This window comes from Colossoma macropomum, unplaced genomic scaffold (assembly GCF_904425465.1).
Source record: "Colossoma macropomum unplaced genomic scaffold, Colossoma_macropomum, whole genome shotgun sequence".
Classification (NCBI taxonomy): Eukaryota; Metazoa; Chordata; class Actinopteri; order Characiformes; family Serrasalmidae; genus Colossoma; species Colossoma macropomum.
The window spans coordinates 17546993-17565775 of record NW_023494788.1 but is presented as its reverse complement, the minus strand read 5'-3'; the positions used below and the strand labels follow the sequence as shown (position 1 = coordinate 17565775).

General features: G+C 38.1%; 1 protein-coding gene across 1 annotated transcript in view; it reads left to right on the top strand.

The window, feature by feature from the left end:
• Positions 1 to 16218, top strand: part of fat1b (FAT atypical cadherin 1b) — a 56528-nt gene extending 40310 nt beyond the window's left edge. The window contains exons 19-28 of the mRNA XM_036568668.1: positions 560 to 1056; positions 2717 to 3042; positions 3153 to 3284; positions 4942 to 5096; positions 5984 to 6452; positions 8247 to 8400; positions 8501 to 8611; positions 11978 to 12564; positions 13599 to 13703; positions 15591 to 16218. Coding sequence (XP_036424561.1) covers positions 560 to 1056; positions 2717 to 3042; positions 3153 to 3284; positions 4942 to 5096; positions 5984 to 6452; positions 8247 to 8400; positions 8501 to 8611; positions 11978 to 12564; positions 13599 to 13703; positions 15591 to 15835 — 2781 coding nt within the window. The 3' untranslated portion in view covers positions 15836 to 16218. The remainder of the gene's footprint in view (positions 1 to 559; positions 1057 to 2716; positions 3043 to 3152; positions 3285 to 4941; positions 5097 to 5983; positions 6453 to 8246; positions 8401 to 8500; positions 8612 to 11977; positions 12565 to 13598; positions 13704 to 15590) is intronic.
• The last annotated feature ends 2565 nt before the right edge of the window (positions 16219 to 18783 follow it).

The following is an 18783-nucleotide window of genomic DNA, read 5'->3' as shown; positions in this document are numbered from 1 at the left end:
ATATTTGCATTTGCCCTGCATGTTGATGTTATTATTTACAGTCATATGCAAAACTTTGAACACCGGCAGTCAAATTATATGTTTTGTTGATTTTCTAAGTAAAAATAATACATACCCACTTAAATATGACATTTTTCTGCAGATCTTAGAGTACAGCTCCTATTTATTTGATGCACTGTTTTTACCTGATTTGAATTTGTGCATAATTTCTACATGAATAAAATATATTACATCAACACAATGTGTTTCCATCAGTTTACTTTTAGACACTGTTTGAATTACACTCTGACTGGGTCTCATAAAGACGTGTCCAGTCTGTCATTCTGTATAAACACATATGCAGAGCCATAAGTTTTGTGCTATAAATTTTGCATAGGCCACATTTTATGTTTTCTTTTTTCCAATGTGTCAAATTCACCAATTAAACAGTGATTGTGCATTAAAATGTGTTTTACAAAGCTTTGGAATTTGAACAGGGGTGTCCATCATTTTGCTTGTGACTGTATATAGAGCACTGGTTTATATGTTTTATATACCAGTATTTTCTGTTTATTGTCAGGTCTCTGACAGTGGGAAACCTCCTCTCCAGTCATCCACCCTTCTTAGCATTCGTGTGGCACAGACCAGTTTGTATCCTCCATCTGTACTTCCTCAGGAAGTGTTCATTCTGGTCCCAGGAGAGGAGTACCCTGCAGGAGGCATTCTGGGAAGAGTCCACGCCACTGATCCGGACAAGTATGATACGCTCACATACACCCTGCAGCCTCCAGGCCATGACCTGATCTCTGTATCTGGCTCTGATGGCCGGCTGCTGGCCCGGCGGGGGCTGGACGTGGGCCGCTACCCGCTCAATGTGTCGGTCAGCGATGGGCGCTTCTCTTCCTCAGCCAGTATCACGGTGCATGTGTGGCAGGTCACTCAGCAGATGCTAGACGGTTCCGTGTCTGTGCGCTTTGCTGGCATCACTGCTGAGGATTTCATCCAGGAGCACTGGAGGAACTTCCAGAGAGCAATCCGAAGCGTCCACAGCAGGGCTGGACCTTACACTAGACAGAGGTAGGCAGCCACCTAGGACCCCAAAGAACCCAGGGTCTCATACAAATACAACCAAGATAAAAAGAAAATTGATGTTAAATAGCATATGACAAAATGTAAAACCCTAAAAAATACTATTAGGCCTGCAACTGACGACTCCATAGTTGATTAATCTATCAGCTATTAGTTATCTATAAACAATTAATCTATGGACTATTAGTTGATTAACTGACCAAACCATCCTGCTGTTTTGTTTAACCTTGGCCCGTCACAGCGCCCATTTTTTCCATCTGTGTGACCAGTGTTTCTTTAATAGACAGCACAATATCGCCCCCAACACTTCTTTTAGTGTATTGCAGTCTGTCACAGCGCTCCTGTGTATCATATAAACATTCTGAATGATTATAGAACACTTGTTTTTAATTAAACAACACATCAATGCACATTTTTCTATAATCAACACTTTTTTATACAAACGACTGCTAATTAACTTTGTTAACTAAATGTTTTAGTCCTGTTTGCTTCTCTCTTAAATAAAGGGCCACAAAGTGTTCTTTGATGGATGGCAGAGAAGAACCACTTTTACTGCCCTAAAGAAACATGTTTGAAAATGAGATTTGTGTCTTCACATGATATAAAGCTTCTTTACCTTTAAACGGAAATTCCTCTGATTTTTCAAAATATCTACAATTCAGTGGTTGAGATTCATTCAGAGCCATTCAGAGTGGTTTGATATGGTTTGAAATGGTTTATTGTAAAGAAACTTACCAACTTAGATTTCTTTACAGTGGTGGTGATAGGAACCAGGGGTCATGACTACAATGCAAATATAGCCATTTTATTTTCTACCCAAAACCTCTACAGGTGTCTGAGCTTTTATATGCAATATTGTTGATGGTGAAACAATGGTAAACCTGAAAAAATATGATTTCTATGGCAAAATATTTTGCCTTACACTGTCCTGCATGTAATTCTCCACTGTAAATAAAACAGTAAAGTTTCTCTAGGCTAGAGCGTTTGACATCAAACTGCTCTGAGTGACTTGGTTTACATCAACCATTTAATCATGCTGACATTTTTACAAATCAGTGTAATTCCTCTTGAAGGCTTCTTCCTAGAACCTTTACATCATGTGGAGGCTCTTTAAACTTTAAAAATGTTATTCATATTCACATCTGAATCACAAAAAATGGTTCTCCAAAGAACCTAAAGTGGTTCTTTGATGGCATTGCGCCAAGATGAATATAGGGAATATTTTCAGTACTGTTAAAGCAGTGACAAAATTATATTCTATGACTAATATTCTGAGAACTGATATAAAACATAAACTAATAAAGGATTAAATGCACTGTATTGCCTTAATAGCCACCACTACAGTGCGTACATGTTATGAAATGAATAAAGGACCATAAAACAGTAGTTTCTTTCAAATTAAAGGGATGACTGTGACAACAGGCATTGAGAGACCTGTGGTACCAGACACCCGAACCCTACTTAGTCTGAGGATCCTGCAGAATTAGACTACGGTTGGCATTGTCTCTCTGATGGCTTTCATACCATCTACAACTCTTCTATTTATGAAGCAAATTATTTTTCATCTTATATGTATGTGCATTACTGTATTAGTTGTTCTTGTTCTTATCTTTGCCTTGAGCCTCAAAATGATGAAATCTGCCTACAGAAGCGACATGCAGATCCTCAGCCTGCAACCCGTGGAGCCTGATGGTGATCTGGATGTGCTGATGTTATTGGAGAAATCGGGAATTGCTGGCTCTTCCCTGGAGCTCCTCCTGCAGAACCTCAACACCTCCAGGGCAGCTCTACAGGAGCTGAGTGGCCTAAGAGTGCTGAGGGTTATGACCCGTCACTGCTCTAAAGCAGAGTGTCCAGACCACTTGTGCAGGCAAGTGGTGACCCTGGACTCCAGCAGCATGGTGGTGTACAGCACGGCCAGAGTGAGCTACATCACTCCTCATCACCACATCACTCCCAGCTGCCTCTGCAAAGGTACAGGTTATTGTTGTATGTTATTGTATCTGTATTAGGGGTGCAAAGGTCCAACCTCACCTATGCTGTGTCTGTATTGCTGTATTTTCTTTCTCTCTTGTTTGTTTTAGATGGAAAATGCCCTGAACAGATTCAAGGTTGTGCCAGTAACCCTTGTCCCGATGGTTATCGTTGTGTGTCTCTTCAAGGAGAGAAGAAATATCGCTGCGTTTGTCCATGGGGCAAAAATGAAAAATGCTCAGGTAAATTAAAGCATCTTTATTCATGAGTACCATGAAAAAAAGGCTCCTTGATCCAGATACTGCAGGTGCAGAGTTATAGAGAGAAATTAACTAATCAATAACAATTTGCAGACACTTACGAAGTGAGTGCAGTGTCCCAGTGACTCATTAAGTGAAATAATACGCCACTCGTTTGATCATACATGATTTGCAGCTTTACTTGTTACGCAGTACAGCTCTTACATGAGTAATTAAGCTAAGTAGGTATTTAAATAATGGGTGTCAAACATGACAGCTTTGGCTTAAATAGAATGCATGAGGTGTTTAAGTGTTAATCACTGAGGAGATGACTGAAGTTCATTCAGTGGAACTCATTCAGTCTTTCACTCACCTGCAGCTGTCATTTAAGTCTGTGGCAGGATGTGTGCATGTCCTCTACAACAGGGTGCACAAACTTTCTGTCTCAGGTGGCCAAAGTGTGATGACAATGTTGGGCGGAGGGCCAAACAGACAAAAGCTTGTTAGCCTTACATTTTTCACACTTGGTCAGTATTCCACTACACTGTTAGAAATAAAGATTCTCTGCAGGTACATTTTTCATTTATCAAGGTACAAACAATGTAAATGTACCTTCCATTGTACACAAGTGGTTTTAAGGTCCAATTGTGCACCTTAAATAAGTTTTTCCAATAATCCAATGGATTATGGTACAATTATGTTCCCTGACTGCAGGTACTGAGACGTACCTTTGTTTATACCACCCCAGGGACAACAGGGGTACTGCCCCAGTGACAGTTTCATGCCTTTTTTCTAAGAGTGTATGTGAAAACATTTGAAGCGTGTGTGCTTTTAATACTGTTGATGAATGTTGTATTCTTTAAATACTGCGATGGCTTCTTTACAAATCATCTGTTTCTGTCATTAGCTTAAAACTGGCAGCTACATATGTGTTGTTACATCTGCATTGTGGTTAGTGATGCGTGGTGTTAGACTGTGGTGTTAAGAGTCATAGACTTCTAGAATTTTACAAGTTTTGTTTTATAACATTGGACTCTGTGTTTTGTTGCGAAATGCATATGGAAATCAAATCTTGAAAGAAAAAAAACAGAAGTGTTTATTCTCTTAATGCGTGAGGGGGTAGGGGGAGTTAGGGCAACTTTTTGGCCTTCTCCAATTCAAACTTTCTTGAAGGCCATCTCTGGCCCACTGGTCTCACTTTGGGCAACGCTGATTGAAATAATCTTTAGAATCTTATAATATCTATTAATCTTGGCATAAGTAAAATGTGTATTCATGTGAATAATTAAAGCTGCAAAATGTCCTAAATGTGTTAATTATCTGTAGATATTTGCTGAATTATGCATTATAAATGATGTAGAATGAATTTACTTAACAGTAGATAAAATGTATTGTTAAATGTAGCTGAAAGAGCATTATTTTGAAAAAAAATAGAAAAAAACAAACTGATTTTCAGCATTTATCTTAATCCAGTTGTTTTCACCTCCATGCCTAAATTAAAAAAGGACAACAGAAAAGAGATACTTTTCCTACTTTTTCACTGACATATGAAAGCATGTATGTATCATTTTAAACTAGTTGTATTGGTAAAGGTTTTGGACAAGCTTACCAAGAATACAGAGTATCACTCCGCTTTTGTCTCATGTGGTTTGTGTTGTAGGAGGAGCAATAATGACATTCAGTGAGAACAGCTATATCAAGTATCATCTGAGGAGGAGCACTAGAGTAGAAATGAAGTTTTCTCTGAGGTTAAAAACTTTTTCCAGCCATGGAACAGTGATGTTTATGAAAGGAAGAGGTTACATCCTTCTGGAGGTATGAAAAAACACAGACAATCAACAACACACAAAGCCTGCTTTTTGGACATCAACAACACACAAACCCTGCTTTCTAGACATCAGGAACACACAAGGCCTGCTTTCTAGACATCAACAACAGACAAAGCCTGCTTTCTAGACTTTGGTCAAATGTAGTAAACCTTTTCCAATATTAAAGAGCTCATATAAGAAAAAGGTAAACTTACCATGCTTTTTTCAATAAAATATTGATCTCCCAGTCCATGGAGTCCATATAAAGTAAGCTTCCAAAAGATACTGTTTTAAATTCACCATGGTTGTGATGTCGCAACCATGAGCACAGTTATATAAAACAGGATATTCAGCCGACAGCAGTTTAGCCAGTTATTCATGGTGAAATGACAAAAAGTGTCTGCAAAGGTATTGGAGTAAAATACATGGGGAAAACAATTAAACCTTGTGCTGTTCCTGGCTGTCGGGAAGCACATTCACAGTCTTCAAAAGGATCCACATATCCAAGATTTTTTCTAGTGTCCCTGAAAATTTCAATTTAATACTGAATTCAAATTGAATTTAATACTTTTTTGTACATTTCAGCCTGGATTACTTTTTGAATGAGGCACAACATAGGGCAGCCAATCAGAACCAAGCTAATTTACATACAGTTGTTTGCAAAGGTTTGAAAACCTGTGGTCAGATTACATGATTTGTTGATCGTCTACAGGGCACAAACTTAAATATGGCATTTTTCTTCAAATTTTAGTGCACAGTCTCTACGCATTTGCTGACTTTAACATATTGGAAAAAAGATATGTGTATATGAAATGTGCTGTAACTTTTTCTGCTTTAATTTTTCCCAGTATTTCCCAAATGCCCATGCTGTGCTGATTTCTCTCTGGCCTGCAGGTGATAGGAGGCAGGCTGCAGTGTCAGTTTGACTGTGGGAGTGGGCTTGCCACCATGTCCGTCCACAGCGTTGAGGTGAATGATGGTGAGTGGCACTCAGTGAAACTGGAGTTAAAGGATAACCGTGCCAGGCTGGTCCTGGACCACCTCCACTCTGCATCGGGTGTTTCACCTGGCGCGCTGCCCTGCCTTGGCATGGATAAGCAGGTGATCCTGGGCGGACGCGCAGGCCTGTTGGGCTCCAGGCCGAGGCGCAGCCTGCCTCTCTCTGGCAGCCTGCAGGGTTGTATGGACACAGTGCTGTTTAATGGACAGAGTCTGTTCCTGCAGTCAGAAAGCCTCTCAGGGGTTGTGGTTGAGGACACGGTAGGAGTGACTCCGGGCTGTGGCATGAGCTCAACCCCAGGCCAGGACTGCACAAGCAACCCCTGCCTCAATGGAGGAAGCTGCTCTCAGAGGCCCAGTGGAGGTAGACTGAGCTCCACAAACATTGATCAAAATAGTAGTGTAAGAGTAAACCACTATACAACATTGAATTCTCAAATGCATCTAGGAGCATTAACAATCAAACTCATGCACTTTTCACTTTTCACTTTTCACATCTCACACTATCTAACTTTCTTTAAAAAGACAAGATTTAAAAAAGAATCGTGTCGCTTTTTATTGCATTAGTGTTTATTTGTATTCATTCTAATGTTACAGTAAGCCCATATATTCAATATAGTATTGTATAATATAATACTGTGCAAAGACTGTCTTTCATGTATTTCATTTCCAGCCAAAATAAAAAAAGGAAACATGTACATGGAAATCACGCTGATTAAATCTGATTAAATATAATATCACTAAATATAACAGCAATTTTTTTAGTATTTTGTCCACTCTTTTTCCTTTGATGACTGGACTCCAGGGTGGTCAGTCCATTTGCATTTGCAGATTTTCTCCTTTTTTTTCATTTCTCAGTAATGGCTTCTTGACAGCTACACATTATTTCACATTCATGGCATTGAGTTCTTCTCACAGTAGAAGGATGGACAGAAACACCTGTGGATTTTTTCAGATGTGAAGCAAGAGTGCAGTTTGATTTTCTTCTCTCTCTCAGAGATGAATGTTTTAAGTGCTGTTCAACAGAGTTTTGGTGGTCTACCAGGTAGTGTTGTAGTACTTGAATCCGACTCAGTCTTGACACCAATCTCAAGAACATAAACTAGTGGTTTGGTCTTGTCTTAGTCTTGACCTCATTTGCACTCATAAACAGAATAAAACAGTCCTTTCTCGGCATCAGGGATACCCAAACTTTTGCAATTCACAGCCCACACAAACAGCCACGGATTTAATCGATCAGATTGTCTTTTTCTGATTTACTTAATGAGAAGGCTGATTTGGCAGCTACCGAATGCTGAATGTCAGGCTGAAGTGAGGTAAAGCTACAAACACAGTTCTGCCTAAAATCTCCAGGTTCAGATACCTATTTGCTATGTTGTAAATTGGTGTAAGTTGTTGGTTTTTAAGGTTCATTTGAAAAGACCCCTGAGCAAACAGCTGTAGTTACTCGTTTTCAGTTCTCATGCAGGTGAAGCTCAGTGTTACATATTCACTGCTGTATTTCTTTCGTTTCAGTTTGTACGCCCTAAAAATATAAACATAATTAGCTAACATTTTTCCAGAATAATCAGTGAGCTCTATATAATGTTTTATTTTTGCAAATATAATCAACAATATTTGTCATATTTATGATGTTTGGTTAAATATTAGTTTTGTAATTAATTTTACATAAAAATGCAGTACCATCACAGCCCACTGGGGGCAGTAGCCCACAGGTTGAAAAACACTGTTGTATATGTTTAAATAAAATTTATTGTTTGAGGACCTAATAAATCCTTTCCAGGATGACTTAACTCTTGTTCTTGACTCAGAGTCACATTTTCTCTTTATTATTATATTTTTAGAAACAAATGTATTTTTCACTTATTTTCTTTTGACTTTCCTCTTCCACGTGCAAGTGGATTATCTTATATCTAATCCTCAGAAATATGTCCTGAAAAATGAATAACTTATGATTTACTGGCTGTCTTCACTGGAAATTAAATAAATGAAGGGTGGTCTCTGGACGTTTGGCAGTGCTCTTATGTAGTGCTTTTACAAGCAAAAACTCACATATTCCTCATAAACCATGTTAAACAGTTTTCTTAGCCTGAGACTCTTCATGTATACTGTCTGTTGAAGCCATTGCTAAGACGACTAAATGCTTCTCTTTTTGCAGGCTATTATTGCAGATGTAATAGTTTATTTGTGGGAGATCACTGTGAGCTCAGTATCAGCCCCTGTTTTTCCAACCCCTGTCTGTATGGAGGAACCTGTATACAAAATAATGAGGACTACTACTGCCGCTGCAGAGGACAGTACACTGGTCAGAGGTACAGTACATTTCTGAGTAAATGAATTATACACACTGAGCATCATTGTGTGCCTGATTACACTACAGGTTTTTGATCAATAATGTCTGTGTCACTAAAGATGCGAGGTAGGTCCATACTGCAAGGAGAACCCCTGCAGAAATGGTGGGCATTGTATTGACAGCCTGGATGGGCCTGTCTGTGAATGTGAACCTGGGTTCAAAGGAGAAAGGTCTGTATCAATATCTCATTTACATTTCATTACACTCCCCCTTCACTGTGTCTTTAGATCTTTGGATTTTAGATGTTATTTAAATGTCTGCAAATTATGTGTTTGACAGAATAAGATGCACTGTATTTTGAAATTAAATTCCCAGGGAACCTATATCAATTTTCATTCTAATTATATTATCTTGCTCTGTTGCACTTTCTGTGAATAGAGTTCATGTCAAGCCTCAAAACCCTTTAAAAATGAACTTTTTTCTTTGGTGGTTTTCAACAAAATATTAATCAAAGTAAGTACTTAGCATTCAGAGAATGTTATTCTCCCACCCCAGGCCGTCAATACAGTTAGCTGTATATAACTAGATAACCTAAATGACAAATAAATAACAAAAATGACTGAATAAAAGGGATGAAACCCAGGTAACAGGGCTGAAGCATGTAATGTTGAACACGGAGATCATATTCCCCATTAGTCATCACATTAGTGCAGTTAAAAAAATATATAAAGTATACAACATAGAGCAGTAGAGAAGGTTGAAAAACTGTTTTAATCAAAAATCTTTTCATTGAAATATTAATTTTAAGTCATTTTCATTTTATTTTCATTTAAAAATATTTGAAAAAGGTCTGATATAAAATTTAAATTAAAAAATGGCTAACAGTGTTGATCATTTAAGTGGTTAGCATCACAGGGTACACATGTTGCATGCTAACTACTAATAACCATATAGTTTACGTACATTAAAAGATATAAATATTTATCCTTTTTTCTAAGAATAAGTTTTCTAACAAGTTTGTATGAACCAGCTTTACTCATGCAGCCAAAACAATTTTGTGTGTGTAATTTGAGAAATAAGACTGAGTATATTTACTTGTCTCATGGTCATTCTGCAGAAAACAACAAGATGATGCAACTTTTTGCACATATCACAATAAATAGAATGTTCCTTTTTACAAGGGGGAACAGGTTTTGGTAACAGGGTTGTGCACAAAATGTGAGGTTAAAATCTTTTTTTTTTTTGTTAAATTAAATAAATTAATGGAGAAAATATTTCTTTCAACATTAAATTGCTTGGAAATGAACCAAATAACATTGTAATTATTATGTTACTGGAAAATATTAATTAATATATTTCACATATTTCATAATCCAATGTCAGTGAGGTTGGACAGCCCAAAATCATCATATTAAAGCTGAATACACTTTACGTGGGTCATGTAAATTCAAATTTTAATAATGTTATTTCAAGTTAAAGTTCAGACCCCTTTACTTTTCACAGGAATAAAAAAAAACCTCACAAAAGTCACTTTATTGCTTTTAAAAAGGTAATGGGACATAAATTGAACTCTATTCATGGAAAGTTCCAAGGAAAAAGTTTGTCATATGAATAACTTTTCAGTGTTCAGTATATGACCTATTTGTCGTGCCTAAGTGCTACCCTTTCGGTATAAACTGAGCGGTTCTAATCTTAAGTAAAACTTGCATAAGCATTGCCCTTTCCAATCACAAGGCTGATGTATGTGTTCCCCATGGACTCTCTCTATCCGAGTCAGATAAACTTAGCAAGAAAAGCTAATGACCAAGCTAAAGCTAACCTAGCATGCATAACTGAACTATCAAGCTAGCAAGTAAGTTCTGACTATCTCCAAGTCTAAAGATTGCTTTTTTTCATTTGTTAGTTACAAGGCAAATTTACCTGACATGCATGCCTAAATCATATTACACCTGCCTAAAACTGTATCGAGTGGTTAGGTATTGGTGCAAAGACAATTGCTTCTATGGTTTCTGACACTGAATGTCTTTCTGCTACACATATATAAAAATGGACAAAAATTTGTTGCATAGCAAAAACATGCAGCAAACTTACAGCCCCATTTTGAAAAAAGTTGGGACGCTGTGCAAAATGTAAATAAAAACAATTTTTGCGTTTTGAATTTGATGCCAACATCACGTTCCAAAAAAGTTGGGACTGGGGCAACGAAAGGCCCAAAAGGCAACAAAAGTTGAGTAATGCTAAATAAAACACCTGGTGTTTAATTGGCAACAGGTCAGTAACATGACTGTGTATGTAAAGAGCATCCCAGAGAGGCTGAGTCTTTCAGAAGTAAAGATATGGATGGGTTCATCACTCTGTGAAAGACTCCATGATCAAATAGTGCAACAATTGAAGAATAACGTTTCTCAATGTAAAATAGCAAAGGACTTTTGCTTTTCATCATCTACGTTACATAATAACATTAAAAGATTCAGAGAATTTGGAGAAATCTCTGTATGCAACAGACAAGGCCAAAAAACAGTATTTGCTGGCCGTAATCTTTGGGCCCTCAGGCGGCACTGCATTAAAAGAAGAAATGATTCTCTAGTGGAAATCACTACATGGGCTCAGGTACACTTCTGAAAAATATTGTCTGTGAACGCAGTTTGTCGCTCCATCCACAAATGCAAGTTAAAACTCTAAAATGCAAAGAAGAATTCATATATAAACAGGATCCAGAAATGCCACCACCTTCTCTGGGCCCAAGCTCATTTAAAATGGACTGAGGTGAAGGGGAAAAGTGTCCTGTGGTCCAACAAATCAACATCTGAAATTGTTGGAAATCATGGACACTCTCCAAACTAAAGACCACTCAGCTTGTTGTCAGTGCACAGTTCAAAAGCCAGTATCCATGATGGTATAGGGGTGCATTAGTACACATGGCATGGGTGACATGCACATCTGTGAAGGCACCATTAATGCTGAGCAATATATACATGTTTTGGCAACATATGCTGCCATCCAGATGATGTCTTTTTCAGGGAAGGCCTTGCTTATTTCAGGCATTGCCAGACCACATTCTGCATGCATTACAACAGCATTGCTCCATATTAAAAGAGTCCAGGTGCTAAACTGGCCTGTCTGCAGTCCAGACCTGTTACCCACTGATAACATTTGGAGGGTTATGAAATGAAAATACAACAAATGAGCCCCCGAACTGTTGAGCAGCTGAAATCCTATATGAAACAAGCTCACTTTTTCAAAACTACAGCAATTGGTCTCCTCAGTTCCCAAACGCTTACAGAGTGTTGTTAAAAGAAGAGGTGATGAAACACAATGGTAAAGATGCCCCTGTCCCAATTTTTGCGGAACATGTTGTTGGCATCAAATTCAAAATGGGCACATATTTTTCAAAAAACAATAAAATTTCTCAGTTTCAACGTTTGATATGTTGTCTTTGTAGTATTTTTATTTAAATGTATTTATTTGGTTTACATGATTTGCATATCATTGCATTCTATTTTTATTTACATTCTGCATAGCATCCTAACTTTTTTGGAAATGGGGTTATAAATACTGAATTAAATATATTTCTTTAACTTTATTGTCTTGATCAGATGCCAGACTGATGTGGATGAATGCCTGCGTCTGCCTTGCTTAAATGGTGGCTGGTGTGTAAACACCTATGGCTCCTTCAACTGCAGTTGCAGTCCGGGCTTCAGCGGGAGGCTGTGTGAGATGGAGAATGAGGTCCACAATGTGTTTATCTCCACTTCTTGGAACATCGGCCTGGCTGAGCTGGTGGGGATTCTCATTTTTTTGGTGGCCATCTTTATTTTGGCCTTGCTCTTTGTCCTCATCCGTGCAGGAGCATGTGATCTTAGTAAGGACGAGCAAGAGAAAGAAAAATACAGAGCTGTAGATGCTTACATCCAGAGGACATATCTGGACTGCCAGCCCCGCAGGGACACTTTTCCGGATACTCCATCACAGATCCCTGTGAAACCCCTCTCTTATAATCCCAGCATCCATACAGACTCCCATAAGGACATAGATGGAAGCTCCTTTACTCCAGATGTGACGTTTGGCCTAAAAAAGTCTGTCGCTGTATGCAGTGTAGCACCCAACCTGCCCCAGCGCCGAGGCTCATGGTCCCCTACAAACAGTGACTCCACACAAAAGCCAGACTGGGATGAAGAAGGTGGTAAGCCAACGTTGATTCAGGCCAAAACAGCAAAAATTAACTTATTTTGCTAAGTAAAGGGGAATTCCACATATTTTTCGAAATTTCTTTATAATCCAGTGGTCGAGACACATTCAGAGTGGTTTAATATGAAATGTTTCATTGTAGAGAAGTTTACTGACTCAGATTTCTGTACAGTGGTGGTGATAGAAACCAGGGGTCACAGTGTCTACAACACAAACATAGACATTTTATTTACTATCAAAAACCACCAGTGAACCGGCACGTGTCTTCTGAGTTTTTGTATTTAATGTTGATGATAGTAAAATAGTGGTAAATCTGGAAAAAAAAGTTTTATTTTTGACTAAATCTTATTTTAGGTCAAAATCGTTTCACAAAATTATCATAAAACAGTGTCTCAGGCATCAGGCAGCATATAACCATTTTGTGTAATAACTTTCTGTGAGGAAGCTTTTCGAGGCATTTAACTCTTCAGATGTCTGGTTCCCATCACCACTACTGTAAAACTGTAATTTAGTAAGAGTCTCTAGAACAGAACATTTCACATCAAACCACTCTGAATAACTTTGTTTATATCTTAACCATTTTATTTTGCAGAAATAAAAAAAAAATGATGGAATTGCCCTTTAGGCCTTTAACCTTCATGGACAGCCACAATCGTACAATCCTACACAAAAAAACAATGCAAAGTTATTATCAACTATTTTTAAGTTATAAAATGTAAGTAATAGAAGCAGTTAGTGTTGTGTAGTGGGCATCACCACCACCCAACACATGATGAACTGAGGTTTGATTCCCTGGTCAAGCACGCCATGCTTTACCAATAAGAGTCCTTGGGCAAGACTCCTAACGCTGCATTTGCCTACCTCTGTAACACCTCAGTGTTAAGTTGCCCTAGATAAGGGAATTCGTCAAATAACATAAAGGTAAAAAGTAAGTCTACATTCTTTGGTGAGTCTGTGAACGTTTACTAAGTTATTAAAAAAGACTAATATTAATGCTCTCAGTTCTAAACTTTTTCTTTTCTTTTCCAGAAAATGCAAGGGACACAAACTCGTCCTTGTCAAAAGAAGACACGGCCAACGAAAGAGGAAGTACCCAAGGCCTTGCTTATTCTTTCCAATATATGGATGATAACAGTAAGTAGCCTCTTAGTTCTTTTGTTTACACTCACAGACTGTTTTTTTAATAATGATTTGAATAGAGAAGAAAATCTAACCAGTGATGCTTAGTGTGAGAAATAAAAATGGTTCTGTGTAAGTGAAAACTTTTACAAGACTGCAGTTCAGAGGAATTATTGTAAGATAAATTTTTTGCTCTCTTGGTGATCACTTCAGCTCCCATATGGATTAAATCTGGGCACAAGCCCAGATCACACTCAGACAAGGGCCGAATGTAAGTGTGATTTATAGACATGAGAAAAAAAAGTGGCGAAAAGGTTTCGGAGATTCGTGCCATAAAGATCGTCTAGTTAAATAGTCCGTAATGTGTGTATGAGATTTGTGACCTCGTGACCTCAATGATGTGATCAAGTCACTTTAATAATTTGTTAGTGCCATGTGTAAGAGAAGTCCTTCCCTTTGTCTTGTGCTCTGTAGAGCTGTTCATGTGCACAGTCCTTGTTTAAATGTTTTAAATATATAGAAGCAACTTTGGTCCCTTACAGTAGCTTTCTTTTTATTAGGGATGCACCAATACCTCTTTTTTCCTTCCAGTACTGATACTTGATGATCAAGTATCTGCCAAAACTGAGTACTGATACCAATACTCTGACTACTCGATAGGTGCCTAGAAATACAGATATTTTTGAAAATATTTTATTTTAGTAAAATCAGTGTTCAGTGTTCACAAACAAAAAACACTCAGCTTGAATTAACGGCATTGGGAAATAAACTGAAGTGGAAGCAGCAAATGTTATTGCTGCTAGTACGTCCCCTCAGAATACTGTTACAGATGTTTGCAGATCATTGCCAATACGGTATTGGTGCAACACTGCTTGTTCTAGCAATTTAGTAGCAATGCCATGTGTATTTTAACAGCACAACAATTTATTGACTCATCATATCCATTTTGTACACAACAGTCTGTTTTTTCTGTTGTTGTTAATAAAACATTCATTCTAATTTCTTCGTTTCTTACTTTTACAAGCTTCCACAAGGATGGACTTTGTTAATAAGTAGGTTGAGAAGTTATTCATTTCATATGATGGGTAGTGCATTAGGCATAAACATAAAAAGTGTGTTTCCTGGCTTTGCCTGTTTGTAAGTGGTTTCAAATCCTGCATTGTAAACACTGTAAAAAAGGAATCTTTTTTCCTACCTTTTCCTTGCTCTCCGTCAAAAGACTATCATGAGGCTTGTGACCTCCAGAATCCCAGAGGTGATTTCTGCACGAGTTCTAATTTCCTTGCATGCTTCATTGGCTTAGCACAGCAAGCTCACTAAGCCTTGACAACAAAAATTAAATGGTTCCTTGTGAATGAACTCCATTGTTCCACATTCTAACTACCTCAGACCCCAAGAGTGCCTTGATGTCTAAACATGGGATTTAACAAGATTTTAAAAGTCATTGCATGGAAATGTCAGAGCAGTCTCCATAGTCCATAGGCAATAAGCCCTAACTATCAAGACCCCATTGGTTTTCTTAAACATCTATTAAGTTATTTATCAAATTTTTCAAGAATATTTATGTCTTTTTTGTTTACCCCTTAACAATCCAGAAATATTACATACTAAGCTTTATTACTCAGTAGCTACAGGGACTTTAATGCAGACCAATGGAGCTATTGTTAGGTTATAGAAGTGTGTAATAAAAATTTGGGCCCGCGGATGGAGCCATGGCTTGTTTACAGGTTAAAACAATGCATTCTTTTGCTTGAATCATTTTAACTTTGCATGCATATCTTAACTACTGGTTAACTAATCCTAACTGATGAAGTTCACAATATCATGTTTCAATGTTCATTGCATATTACTTGTTTCATAGTGTGATATTTTGCCTTAATTCTGTGTCAAACGTTTTAACAGACTACCACTGGGACACCTCAGACTGGATGCATGGTGTTCAGGTTCCTGGATTTCAGAGCCTCCTTCAGTATGAATTTGTGCAAATGCCCTCCATGTACTCTGACATTAATGACGTGTACTCTAGAACTCATGTTCCTGATTTGGATTACCTTGCTGAAGGTGATGATGTTGAAGCCAACTTTCTACCACCTCCAGGACATTTTCCTCATGATGAGCCTCTTTCCAGTCTAGACTGCAGGGACTAATCCGCCTGGCCACAGGCCCACACAGCCATCGCTCGGACACCAGGGCCGTGCTTGACCACATGCAGCCTGCAGCAGCACAGCCTGGGTCATTGGCAGCCTAATCAAACAGCCCAAGTAGTGCCTCAGGGTTCAGTTGAAGGACCATTTGAACTTAGGCCAGGCAGTATTTACTCTGGAAGTGCCAGGCAAGAGGGCCAGGGCACATTTCCCGGTTTGTTGCATACCTTCGCTCACCTGTCAAATAATGGTGAGGAACTGGATCCAGTGATGTGTGACTTAAAGAGTTTTGACCAGAGTGTTTCCAGTGGCATCTCAACACCAATGATGAAGAAAGACGTTGCACACAAAAGGCTATAATGTGCTTAGTGTGTATGGTTTTGTGTGTGCTCAAATGTGTTCGTAGTCTCTCTCTATTTTTTACTTCTAATACGTTCAGAGAAATAATGAGTTATTGGATTGGTCAGTGCAGGCTATGGATAACATGCTGTTGTCTTTGTGTTTAGATGGAAAATTACATCCACAATGTGCCATTTTCGTGACTACTTTTTTGGAAGAAGTAAAGCATACATCAAAAATGAATGTAAAATTATTGTAAGATTGTAAATGTTTGCTGAAGTCATGTGAAAAGTGTTTCATTTGTGCAGAGTAAATTAAGATTATCCATTTGCTTATATTTAGTTATTACTTAGCACTTTCTTACACAAGAGGCGATTTCTTATTGCCAATAAATAGTTGATATAAATTGTCCTATTTTTTGACTCACAAGCCAAATGTTTTGATAATACTAGGGGTGCCAAAACGAGGGATATATCTGTTCAATTTAAGCTAAACAGATTGAAGGGAAAGAAGTATTCGGGCACTCTTGTTCCTGTTATTTCATATACTTCCAGTGCATATATCCACTTCAAATTTACACACATAATGTCTTTAGACTTCATAGTTGTAAATATTAACAAAAATATGTATTCATACACATAAACAATCTCACCATGTTACATCTCACCAGAGTACACAGTTCCAAAACAGCTCTGATTGTGTGGAAATTTTAGATCTCTATATAAACTATATTAAATAACAAAAATAAAAGTGTCTGAATACTTTTCCTCCCTCATTGTGTACCTATACACACGTATAGTTTAAGATGATGTACTGTAATCTCCAGTGTCTTTTGTCTGGTATTAGAACCTTTGAGAAAAGTGTACTACTCGATCTTATCAGATATATGCTGTTAGAAGCTTTCTTGGTGTTTTTAAGGGTGTGGGTCAGAATGAATAATACCAGAAGTCCCCTGAGAACAATTAATACACATATCAGACAGCAGATAGAGCTGTCTCCAGCTCTGATTCAGACTTTCCTTCAAAGTTTGGCCACTTCTGTTTGGGTACTTGATCAAACAGTCTTATTAGGGCTGTTTGGATTTTTGTGAAATTCTATGCTCACTAAGCTTGGTGAGCAATGTTTATTATCAGACATCCTCAATAGGGCCATTAGAGAGATTACTACTGGAGGATAATTTCTGACAAGTAGACCCTTTAATTTCAAGGAAAAACACATGAAAGTACTTGTGCACTTTCATAACTTCGCCGTCGCGCTGTGTATAGCCCTTTCAAGTACGTTCTCTTTATGAAATGGAGACAGCATCGCAGAAAACCCCAGGCAGATGTTGTACCTTTCTACTCAGTTAATTAAAGGAGTAGTCTGAGCAGAGAACGCACTGACTGACTGCCATATTGACAAACAGCCCTCATTAAAAATAATGCCAGTGTAATGGGGTGTGTGTGCATGTATGTGTATATGACCTGCTCTTTTGTTTTGTGCTTATTAGAGACATCATTTCACCCATGATTCTGTTTTCATAAAACAGTTTTAATGGAAAAACATATCCATAAAATGAACAAATTGCTTTTGTAATTTCATGTTTTATGACTGGTGTTCATTTGAAGGTGACAGGCTGCTTCATGTCAGGCAAAGGTCTCAGGCCTGTATTTAAAAACAAGCCTGTTCATTTTAATAATGAACTTATATGTTCATACTAAGGGATCATCTGGGTGTCGAGGGCTCAGGGGAATGAAGAAGATTGGCAGAATAATAAAGGACATGGCACAGCAAATAATATTGTGCACAAACAAGCATGATTAGACACAAGGGGGCAGTATACTCTTATAATAGTAAATAAACTCTGAATGTACTGCTGTCACTGGTTATGACTTCTACCTAATTAGTAAATACGAATAATAGTAATATATTTCACCTGAAACATATTGGATCATTTGCTCTATTACATATCTTTGATGAGTGAAGAATTATGAGGTGTTCAATGTGGCAACATGTAATTCTACTATAAAGTAATGAATACATCACTACTATGGCTGCTTCCACTTTCAGTTCTATGCATTGAAATCAGGGTGAGAGATTAAGAAAATGCCCTTGGTGTTAGCCCCGGTTTGCAGGACGACACTTGGACGAGTCTTACAAATCGCAGGGCGAGCCAGTGACAGCACTTAAATGCTTTGACATGTTTTGACAGTGGCCCAGGGGAGGGGAGAGGATGGGTGTGTGTAACACAATGTGACAGGATGTCGCTGTGTCATCTTATGGGGGGGGGGAGGTTGGTCAGGCTCCTTTAGCACCCAGACTTCTCCTAATGCACACCTCACTGCTTTAGCAGGCCTCGGAGAGACAGCAAGGCCATCATGCAGGGCCATCTATCAAACAGGCAAGCACAGCGCTCAATCATTCACTCTACAAAAGGTGCAGACGTGAATTTTGTGTGCCCTCACAATAATCTGGGCTGGCATTCAAAACTTATGGAATAAGGGGACATGAAAGCAAATGAAGACATGAGCAGGAGTGGGTTTCTAGATTCATGGTGCAATTTAAAGGAATAGTTTTGCAAAAATTAATTCGAACAACAGTTAACTTGGTGTAATTTAACAGTTAACTTGGTG